This window comes from Barbus barbus (genome assembly GCF_936440315.1).
Source record: "Barbus barbus genome assembly, chromosome: 33".
Classification (NCBI taxonomy): Eukaryota; Metazoa; Chordata; class Actinopteri; order Cypriniformes; family Cyprinidae; genus Barbus; species Barbus barbus.
Window position 1 is genome coordinate 1,424,119 of NC_136761.1, and position 11,752 is coordinate 1,435,870.

The 11,752-nt window shown below is 37.0% G+C and overlaps 1 protein-coding gene across 2 annotated transcripts; it reads left to right on the forward strand.

Moving 5' to 3' along the window:
• Nucleotides 1-1,465: 1,465 nt before the first annotated feature.
• On the forward strand, nt 1,466-11,644 carry LOC306853687 (histone deacetylase 3). 2 transcript variants are annotated; one of them, XM_079391277.1, is made up of 16 exons: nt 1,467-1,666; nt 4,402-4,446; nt 4,922-5,004; nt 5,075-5,217; nt 5,405-5,486; nt 5,706-5,762; nt 5,866-5,921; nt 6,395-6,528; nt 6,661-6,741; nt 7,549-7,622; nt 7,695-7,759; nt 7,828-7,917; nt 8,969-9,027; nt 9,159-9,238; nt 9,679-9,836; nt 11,209-11,644. In XM_079391277.1, the coding sequence occupies exons 1-16, from the start codon at nt 1,612-1,614 to the stop codon at nt 11,276-11,278; spliced, it is 1,332 nt and encodes a 443-aa protein (XP_079247403.1). In that variant the 5' UTR covers nt 1,467-1,611; the 3' UTR covers nt 11,279-11,644. The 2 variants fall into 2 exon arrangements, with proteins under 2 accessions (XP_079247404.1, XP_079247403.1); XM_079391278.1 differs by lacking the exon at nt 4,402-4,446 and having other exon boundaries at nt 1,466-1,666; nt 11,209-11,643.
• Nucleotides 11,645-11,752: the final 108 nt, after the last annotated feature.

Consider the following 11,752-nt stretch of genomic DNA (forward strand, 5'->3'; position numbering starts at 1 on the left):
TACATAATAAATATACACAGTACACACACATATATTACATAAAAACTTTAATTTTGAATGCGATTAATTGTTTGACTGCACTAATTAAATACAATTAACAAATCATCTAATACAAATGAATATGAAGTGTCTGTATAATGTGTTATTTTATTCATTTGTAGGGCTTGTTTTGTTTATGGAGAGTTTAGTTAAGCAGGCCATAAGAGACTGTTAACTCCAACTATTAATTGTTATTATACAGATGTGTCCACTATATAAACCTGATCGGAGATTAGGTAAAAAACACACATATTTTACACTGGTGCATGGGTTCACTGAGATCGACCCCTAACCTTTGAAGATTCAAAACATTTCAAATATTTGGTTTTAAAGGTAAAATAAGGAGGTTTATCATTGTAGGCTGGTTGTGTTCACACACTGGCAGCACATATTTATGTTCAAGCATCATGTAAAAGTGGATTTTACATAACAGGTGCCCTTTAAGAAAGCTTCGTTTATTGAAATCACTTTGGTAGTTTGATACATGTCCTGAATCTCTGGTTTCTAACACATGATTTGCAAAGCTTTACAAAGCAGCATGACTCCACGAGCAAGCAACTCCAGTTTCAGACCGAAATCACCCCGGCTGGTTCAGATGCTCGTTCTCTGTCACTGAAAACAGTTGCAAAGAAATGAAAGCATCAAACTGTGTCAGCAAACTTCACACAGACTGAAAGGCAAACTCATGGCTGGATATGTCCTCAAGTGAAAGCTTCAGACAAATCTCAGTCAAACCTTAGCCCCGGAACAAACTGTTGATTTCAGTCAATGCTGGCTCTACAGTAGAGCTCAATGCTGAAACTGTTCAGTCACACTTGAATGTATGTCTTTACATTTTAATGTAAATAAAAGCAATAGGTAAATGATCCTAGAGCTGTTCTCAGAGATTACCTTCATATTTAGTCATTTAGCAGATGCTTTTATCCAAAGACACTTACAAATGAGGACAATAGAAGCAATCAAACTCAATAAAAGAGCAATAGTGCTATAAGTTAGCTTATTCAGTTCAGAGATCACTTCAACACAACAACAACAAGAAGAAGAATACATGTATACAACAATTATATATTATACATTTTGAACCACACAAAGAATAATTAAAAGCTTTTCAGGCACCGTCAGACATCTCTCTCTCGTTCTGGGGTTTCCTGAAGAGCAGAGGCTCTGTCTGGAGGAGATGTCTAGTTTAATGTACTAAATGTAAATTTGGCCTTCACTAACCGTGGTTAAATAAAATAAAGGGTTCTAATAATAATCATTAAAACTTTTAAAATATTTATTTATTTTATCATTTATTTTAATCATTATTATTTTTATTTTTTTATAATATTTATTTTATAGTTTTATTCTTACAAACTCTGTAGGAAATCGAAGTGTGTGTTTGCTGTGGTAGTCGTCAGGTGGCGCTGTGCAGCGCAATCTCTCCACAGCAGCAGCAGCGAAGAAGAGGAAGAGAGTGCTTCCGGTTCTGTAGTGAAGATGGCGGCAGAGAGATGCAGAGAGTAAATAAATGAAAACATTTTTCTCTCGTTGTGTCAGAAATAACCCTTTTTATTCAGACTCTGCGACAAAATGATGAACCGAACGGCGTATTTCTACGACCCAGACGTGGGGAACTTTCACTACGGTAAGAGTGAAGTGTGTGTGTTAGCAGCAGCGGCTAATCATCAGTGTTTACAGTCATAACCACAGCTTCAGGACTGTACAGTAGAAATCAAATCAGTGTTTACAGTCATAAACCAGACACCAGGCTATAGCTGCAGGACTACACATCAGTGCCCTGTACAGTAGAAATCAAATCATCATGTTCATCAATAAATATGTCGATGCTGAGACACAAACACCCGCCGAGTTCACTTCTGACGTGTTACACTGCCGGGAATCACATTAACAAGCGTTATTTGTCTCCTTGGACGACTGTGTTTGTACTTTAACCCTTTTGTGTCTAGAAGGAGATGGATTATATGTGACCCTGGAGCACAAAAGCAGTCTTAAGTCGCTGGGGTATATTTGTAGCAATAACCAACAATACATTGTATGGCTCAAAATTATCCATTTCTCTTTTATGACAAAAATCATTAGGATATTAAGATCATGTTCCATGAAGATATTTAGTAAGTTTTCTACTGTAAATATATCAACTTCATTTTTGATTAGTAATATGCATTGCTAAGAACTTCATTTGAACAACTTTAAAGGAGATTTTCTCAATATTTAGATTTTTTTGCTCCCTCAGATTCCAGATTTTCTAATAGTTGTATCTCAGACAAATATTGTCAGAAATCGACCCTTATGACTGGTTTTGTGCTCCAGGGTCACATATTGTTTGTAAAGAGGCACATTGAGTAAGATTTAAAGGGGACCTATTATGCAAAAATCACTTTTATAAGGTGTTTGAACACAGTTGTGTGGCCGCAGTGTGTGAAAACAACCAGCCTATAATGCTAAAAATCCACCAACTCATTGTTATAATCTAAATAAATCATAAGCAGTCTCTCAGAACGAGCTGTTTCAGATTGTCCCTCTGTTCACGTCACCGAGGGGAAAAAGCCCCGTCCATCTGTGACGCTCTCTGCTCTATTAGCATAAACACAGCCCTGAGTGAGAAATATATACAGTCAGCGCTAAAGAGGCTTTACAAGTGTTGTGTTTAGGGATGCAGTAATGAACATAGGAGTCTCCAAAATCTCCCCTCAGCTGAGCCGACGACACTGTGGTTACATTTCATTTTCAAAAGAAATATCCTGGAAAAACTCGGTAGCGTCCAGTGTTGGGGAAAGTTACTTTTAAAAGTAATGCATTACAATATTGCGTTACTCCCTAAAAAAGTAACTAATTACGTTGCTTAGTTACTTTTTATGGGAAGTAATGCGTTAAGTTACTTTTGTGTTACTTTTTAAATCTGGGAAGGGCTCGCTTTTTGTTTTTAATATTAAAAAGTTCTATTTTTTGGCAAGCAAAAGCCCTTTCACACCAAAAGTGAAATGAATAAGCCTCAGGCTATAGGTCTGCATGGGACTGTTTTCTGGGTTTTTTAAATCCCGCTCCCGCGAGGTTATATTCCGTGCCCACCCGCTCACGCGATAAATTCACTCTTTGTTCACCCGCTGTCCGCTTAGAATGGTTTTCTTCCCGACCCGACCGTTCCTGCTTTTATTTGTCTTGTCAAGACACGAAATTCGTTTAACATTTTGCTGTCAACAGCAGATAGATTGTACAAAAATTGTAGCTAATTATTTTTATTAGTTTTTTCAAGATACAATTCTGCATGTCAACACGATAGGAAAAAGTTTTGCAACTTTGCATATGTTGTCAAAATACAAAATTCATTTTTTGTTAACAGTATTTTAACATTTTGCAGTTAACAGTAGGAAAATTGTCACAGAGAAAAATAAATGAATAAATACGACATCTGTCATTTAAAATGATAGGCTATCAAAATATGAACAAAACCGAGTTGACCGTCCTTCAAGCACTCTTTGCTCGGTCACTGATCGAAAACCTGTCTGTTCTGTCTGAGGGCCGTATATTGACCACCGGTACAGCCTGCTCTGAGGACCGTTATCCTGCACACAGACCCCGCAAATAAAATGCATGACGCAAAAAGCAGCGGTGCTTGCGTGCAGCGCGTGCATATCAGTCCTGAGTGCAGGCTGTACCGGTGGTCAATAAGAATAAAGCGCAGAATCTATGCTGTTCTGAGAAGAAGTCAGGAACGGGATATTGTTAAACCGCCCGCTCCAGTTCTAATTACACCAGAGTTACCGACCGCTACCGCGTTTTATTTGGAAATTGAATCCTGCATCGCAAGAAATCTGGTCGGGTCCCGCGGGAATGCTGCAATAGAATGTAGAAGTCATTTCAATACACTTCAGCACTTCAGAAGCACAAATGTTTATCTTGAGTCATTAATATGGTTGCATTGGATCATTGAAGGTCAGCAGCAAAGACATTTGTTAATAAAATGGGATTAAATACATAAAGGATATTTGTGTTATTTAACATTTAATTATTGCAGGTTTGTGTCAAATTCTGAGTTGCATTTCACAGGTTTCATTGAATTTGAGGAATATACTGAATCTGTTTTTGTTTTTTTTGCGAGTGAGATGATTTAATGCATTATCATCAAACTACAGTAACATCTTACTCCCGATTTCTCTCAACATGGGGACAAGAGAGCTGTCAATCAATAAATGGGAAAAAAGGAACTGCCGTTACTTATTTGAAAAAGTAACTTTTTCTTGTAAATGAAAAAGGAACACGTGACTTTACTAGTTACTTGAAAAAAGTAATCTGATTACGTAACTCGCATTACTTGTAATGCGTTACCCGCAACACTGGTAACGTCCCCTATATGTTTAGGAATCAATACCAACGCCTCGTACACGAACGCCAGCTCCAGACAAAGTAAGTATCACGCGCTTGTTTCCAAACTGCCTTTCTGAAAGAGATTCTTGTCACTCTGTAAGGCTAATTGCTAAAGCTATCATTGTCTCTGTGTGTTTTCACTGATGCTGCCTTCACATGCTATCAGAATGATCGGGAATAGGAATGTAGTAGTTAAAAGACTCATTTGCATTAAAGCAACACACTCAAAATCAGCACGTTTGGGCTCGTACCCTAAAAGTGGCGATTTTAACAAGATACAAAAACTTATCTGTGGGGTATTTTGAGCTAACACTGCACATATACACCCTGGGGATATCAGAGACTTATTTTACAACTTGTAAAAAGGCATAACAGGTCCCCTTTAAAATCTGAATGATCTTCATGAAAGAGTTTGATAAATCCTAAAAGACCACCACAGCTAGGCAGCATCATCAGGCATCAGTGTGATGTTTGGGGGCAGAACATGTATTTTATTTAATATTTTTTCCTGTAGGTGCTGGACACCCGATGAAGCCTCACCGGCTGTCTCTCACACACAGTCTCGTGCTGCATTATGGCCTCTACAAGAAGATGATGGTATGATGAGTCTGTTTAGTCCAGTCACTTCTTTGACAGCAGGTCCTGATGAGCAGAGCTCTCTGTGCAGGTGTTCAAGCCGTACAAGGCGTCTCAGCACGACATGTGCCGCTTCCACTCGGAGGATTACATCGACTTCCTGCAGAAGGTCAGTCCAAACAACATGCAGGGCTTCACCAAGAGCCTCAACGCCTTCAACGTAGGAGACGACTGGTCAGTTTCCTCACATTTATCAAAATCATTTTTTGATTAAAATATTGGCACGAGATATTTAGTGATGTGTTAATGAATGCTAACGAAAGTAAGTAGCACATCTTATTTGTTTGATATATAGATCTGCTTTTAAATGTTTAATGAAACAAGAGTTTTCTGATCATTGGGCCCTTTTTTGTGTTCCCAGTCCTGTCTTTCCAGGTCTGTTTGAGTTTTGTTCGAGATACACAGGTGCCTCTTTGCAAGGAGCGACTCAGTTAAATCACAAGGTCAGATGCTGGAAATGTTGCATTTGCAGATGCTTTGCACAAAATCATAAATCATACAGTTGTGAACATGAACATTTATTTTTGCTTCCTGAAAATAAGGCGCTGAAAAGACAGTTTTTAACTTGAAAAATCAGATTTGCAAATAAAAAAGCAACTAAAACTTAAAGGTTTTGAACTCTGAATGAATTATGTTTGATGATTCATTTGTTCATTGCATAGATATGTGACATTGCCATAAACTGGGCTGGAGGTTTACATCACGCAAAAAAGTTTGAGGTAAGCACTTATTTTCTCAGATTAATATAAAGATGAGGAAAAACCACATCAACACATCAGGTGCCTATAAAGCGTCTATATTACTTTTCTTTTCTATTTTCAGGCGTCTGGATTTTGCTACGTGAATGATATTGTCATCAGTATTCTTGAACTTTTGAAGTAAGTGAGAGATGGACAGGAAGTGACATCACTCTTTTTATAAAATGCATCATTCAAAATGATATAGAAATATATGAGAACATTTATGAATGTATATAGGAAACTTACCATTTTAATAACGTTTTAGCTGTTTTGGATTGAACTAGTATTGTGGGTGTGGCAAATGAATGAATAAAAATACTCTCAATTAAACGGGAAGTGAGTAGTTTCTGCACTGCTATGAGTATCAAATGGAGCTGCTCGCGGGTTGTTTTATAGAGAATAAGGTTGACATAATAACATTGCCTCAACCAATGGAGTGTTCTTGTCTGTTTGTCTGACTGGTGGCATTGTTTGAAACTTGTTTGACAAAAGCGATTGTATTTTTGCAATTTTTTTGCTTGATGCTTGATACGACCTCATAAAAGCTGCTTCCACAGCTACATAATTAGCAGGACACATCAGCTACAACTCATCTTATTTCTGTCTGATAGGTATCATCCACGCGTGCTCTACATCGACATTGATATTCATCATGGTGATGGTGTTCAGGAAGCATTTTACCTCACAGACAGAGTCATGACTGTGTCCTTCCACAAATACGGGAACTACTTTTTCCCAGGAACTGGTATGTTGTTCTTATACTGCCTGATAGAAGTCATTTATAGAGTTTTAGCTGTTCCTAGTGCATGCTAATGAAAACACACTTTAATATCACTGGGTTAGTAACAGTAGGTGTTTGTGTTGTGTTCATGTGAAGGTGACATGTATGAGGTGGGAGCTGAGAGCGGCCGCTACTACTGTCTGAATGTGCCGCTGCGAGACGGGATAGATGACCAGAGTGAGTTCATTTATCCTCTAATATACGAGTCTTCATACAGTTAAACTTAGAAATGTGCAAAAGCGTAGTTTCACTCTAATCATGTAGCTGTAATAGTAAAGCCTGCTGTATTACTGGGTGACACACACACAGAACACACAACATTCAGGGTTTCTTCAGGTCTTTGAAAGACTTTAAAAAGTCTTGATTTGCCCTTTCACGATTGTAAGGTTTGAAAAAGTCAGAGCAGAAAGTCAAGGCATGAAAGTTTTCATGCACTGCAAAAAAAAAAAATCTTTCTCAGTATTTTTGCTTTCCAATACAAATATCGCTAAGAGGGAACACTTATTCACTATTAACTATGACTTTTCCTTCAATAAATTCCTAATTTGCTGCTTATTAATAGTTAGTAATGTAGTTCTTAAGTTTAGGTGTTGGGTAGGATTAGGGATGTAGAATAAGGCATTAATATGTGCTTAATTACTACTAATATTCTAGTAATATGCATGCTAATAAGCAACTAGTTAAGACACCCTAAAATAAAGTGTTACCCAAATATCTAAACATGCCTAAATCAGCATGCATTTACTTCAGATGCAAATGTAAAATGAAGTCTTGAAACATTGAACAAAGGTGAGGTTATGCTTAAAACAAGAACACGTATGTCAGTGGGGTATGAAACCTTTTCCTTTTGAGCACTTTGGAAGAAGTTTGTTCTTGTTTTAATCATAAACTCCCTTCATTTTGATCGGTTTCACAGAACAGAAGATCTCAAGATACATGCACCTGAGAAGTAAAATGACTTTCTGTTTGTTTTGATGCTCTCAGGCTACAGACAGCTGTTCCAGCCGGTCATCAAGCAGGTGGTGGACTTCTATCAGCCCACCTGCATCGTTCTGCAGGTGAGATCACGCTCTGTCGGTCAGTGTTTGTGTGTTGTGTTGTTGCTCATCTCTGGGATCTCTGTGGTGCAGTGTGGAGCAGATTCTCTGGGCTGTGATCGGTTAGGATGCTTCAATCTCAGCATACGAGGACACGGGTAAGAACACTTCTCTCAAACGGCACAGTATGTTGAAATCTTGCCGGTAAAACTCCTTGTGTTTGTAGAGATTGTGTGGAGTTTGTGAAGAGCTTCAAGATCCCGCTGCTTGTTCTGGGTGGAGGAGGATACACAGTCCGAAACGTCGCCAGATGTTGGTACGTTCACTATTCACCGCTGTTTCACTATAAATCATCAAAAGAGAAAATAGTCTACATAGCAGTTATAAAGTAACCTTTAAAGGAGTCATATCATATGTTTTGTTTGTTTCTCTGATGCCCCGTTACAGAGTTGTTGTTGTTCACTGAAGTCTTTTTGCTTCTGTGAGATGAGCAAAGGTGCTTTCTATCACTAACACACAGGCTCTGGGTTTGCTGTCAAGTCCAAATAAATGTTCAATAATAGCCTTGTTGCAGTGTCTGAATTATCAAAATGAAAATTCATACACATTGTATTAGATCCAGCTAAACTTGGGTCTTTGCATCACTTGCTACTTTATAGCAGCTTCCTGTTTAAACTACAATAAGACAAAAATCTTTACCGCAGTATAAATCAGAGAGGAACAGCATCTCAATATGCATATTCTGCCTTAAATCAGAGACACCTCTAATTGAAATTGAAGCCATACCCTATATTTTTCAGCATTGTTAAATTGCTAAAAGTGGAACATGTTAAACTCTCATCACACTCTTTTGACAACTGTCTATTTTTCACAAGAGATCAAACCGGTCTGATCTTCATGAATGCTTTTTGAGAACGTGCAATCTCTCTTAGAACAAAACCAACCATCATCTAAGTCTCTTAAGGTTTCTCTCAGCTTATGCCCACAGCATCAGACTTTCCTGACTTCTTCAGAATTGTCACCTGCAACAGCCATACACATACTTTTGTGAGAGTCACTTACTCTGTTAGAAAGAAACCGGCTGGAAGTTTCAGAGGCCAAAAAGTTGGTGCGTCACTAATCAATAAAAATGTTTGCACTGCAGTCCAACTGTTCTCTTCCAACGTAATTTACTCACTATCCTACGATTTATCCTCGTTTCTCATTCTCACCTCTGAGTCTCTGATCGTCAGGTGTGTTCGTTTGGGAGGTCATGTGTGAAGACTTTCAGTTTCTAAGCTGTTTTTGCTGCTTGATTTCAGTAAATGCTACTAATGTGCAAGTATTCACTTGTATTCACTTGTATTCACTTGTATTTTCTCTTGTAGGACATATGAAACATCTTTGCTAGTTGAGGAGCCCATTAGCGATGAGCTACCGTATAGTGGTAAGACAGCAGCTGTGCCACAGGAGAAGAGCACATCTAGAGTTATTCCATGTCTTTGTCTTGAATCAGCCTCATATGACTTTTGTTGTTGTTTTGATAATGCTTCTCCTCTTTATTTGTCCTCTGCACAGAATACTTTGAATATTTTGCTCCAGACTTCACACTTCACCCAGATGTCAGCACAAGGATAGAAAACCAAAATTCTAGACAAGTATGAGTTATTTTCCTCACATATGTTTTTTTTCCGTTTGTGTCTACAAACCTCTGTTTACATTGACAGTACAAGTACAGTGAGACCACCTGCAAAACCTCTTTTAAAGCTAGAAATAATCAAGTTGAGAAAAAAGTAAAAAACAAGAAGCATTGTATAATGAAAAATCAATCTGACATGCGTGAGATTTTGGGGATTTCAGATCATCGAGGTTTACTTCATGTCAGCTCCAGTACTAACACAATATCAAATTCATATGCATACTTAGTTTTAATTGAACTTTTGAAAATGTTGTATTAAATTATAATAATGCAAAAAAAGTGAAAAATAATACTGTATCAAAGTGTAACGCTTCCGATTAGTTAAAGGATACTGTAGTGTGTTGTACTTCTGAGGGTGTGTAAATGTTCAGTGCAGTGTGGTGTTTCCTGTGTTTCTAGTATCTGGAGCAGATTCGCCAGACAGTGTTTGAGAACTTGAAGATGTTGAATCATGCACCAAGCGTTCAGATCCATGACGTTCCCTCTGATCTGCTGAGCTACGAGCGTCCAGACGAGGCTGACCCTGATGAGCGCGGGTCAGAGGACAACTTCTCCAGGTGACCAGAAACTAACACTCGTGTTTAAGCGCTGGGTCTGAGGTCCCTTCTGCCCACCGAGACCGCATTTGGATGATTTTTGATCGAGACTTGCAGTAAAAAATATAAATAAATAAACAGTAATGTTGTGAATTATTATTGTAATCTAAAACAGCTGTTTTCTGTGTCAATATAAAATATAATTTATTCCAGTGATGCGCAGCTGTATTTCCAGCGTCATTACTCCAGTCTTCAGTGTCACATGATCTTCAGAAATCATTATAATATACTGATTTACTGCTCAACAAACATTTCTGATTATTATCAATGTTGAACACAGTTGTGCTGCTCAATATTTCTGTGGAAGCTGTGAGATATTGAGACAGGATTCTTTATTAAGTAGCAGTGATGGGTGTAATTAGTTACTGTAATTTAATTACTTTTCCCTTAAAGAAGTAAAGTAAGGGATTACTCTTATTTTCTGTAATTTAATTAGTTACTTCTTATGTAATTGAACTTAATACTGTATAGACTGTAGAACATTTATATGCAATACAATAGTAGATTTAACATAAAATTTAAAGTCTAAACTTAAAATGCATGCTTTTATGTAACCTTCTCACTTTAAATACTTTGAGTTAATAAGAATATTGGTAACACTTTAGTGTCCAATTCTCACTATTAACTAGTTGGTTATTAGCATGAATATGACTAGATATTGGCTGTTTATAATACTTAAATATATATTAATACATATACATATTACATACACAGAAACACATATTAATGTCTTATTCTGCAAGACCTTATTCTAAATCCTTAATCATACCCAATTCTTAAACTTAACAACTACTTTACTAAGTATTAATAAGCAGTAATTAGGAGTATATTGAGGCAAAAGTCATAGTTAATAATTAGTTAATGGTGAGAATTATACTCTAAAGTGTGAGCAGAATAATTTATGTAGTTACTTAAAGAATTAAGTGTTTCATGTCTATTCTTGTATCATTAACTTGTCCAGGTTGATCTAGGAGTTAGAAAGTAATTAGTAATAACTAGTTAAATACTTAAAGAGAGTAATTTGTACAGTACACTGTTGAAGATGTAATTAGTAACTAGTAATTAATAACTTTTTTAGAGTAACTTGCCCAACACTAAGTAGAAAGTTACAGCATATATTATAACAGCATTTATTTGAAATACTTAGGAACATTATAAATGTCTTTACCATCACTTTTGATACATTTAATGCATCTTTGCTGAAAGTATTAATTTCTTTCAAAAACAACTTATTTGTATATCATTATTGTACTTTATCTGATCCAGAAGATATAACAGCAGCTGCTTGACTGAATGTCCTGATCGTGTTAAACCGTCTTCTGTTTGATCACAGGCCTGACGCGGCGAACGAGTTTTACGATGGTGACCATGACAATGATAAAGAAAGTGATGTGGAGATCTGAAGATCATCTCTGGTGTGATGGATCTGTTTGAGCCCTGAAGCTGTCCATTCCTTGCCATATCTCTAGTACTCATAACTGCGTTGTGCTGAGTGGATGAACCTCGTCTGTCTTTACATGCACTGTATCTGTGTAGTTTTACATGTGGAAGTTTTTATGGTCATGACAGTTCATCAAAGCCAGCTCTAAAGGTCCTGTGTACTAATACAGCATCTGTACTGAAGAGGCTCAGAGATCATGTGATTACTGTATGTCCGATATCCAAGTGGCTATGATTAACACAATATTGTTTCTTGGCCTTTTCATAATTTGTTTATAGAATGTTTCTGTAATAAATCTTTTGGATAAAAGCCTTTCTAACTACTTCTATACAGTCTGACCTGAGGACGATTAATGAATGAAATTAATGTTTAGACCGTTATCACACATTTATATATATATATTTAATAGTGTTTTCTCATTTGAGAGTATGTCATG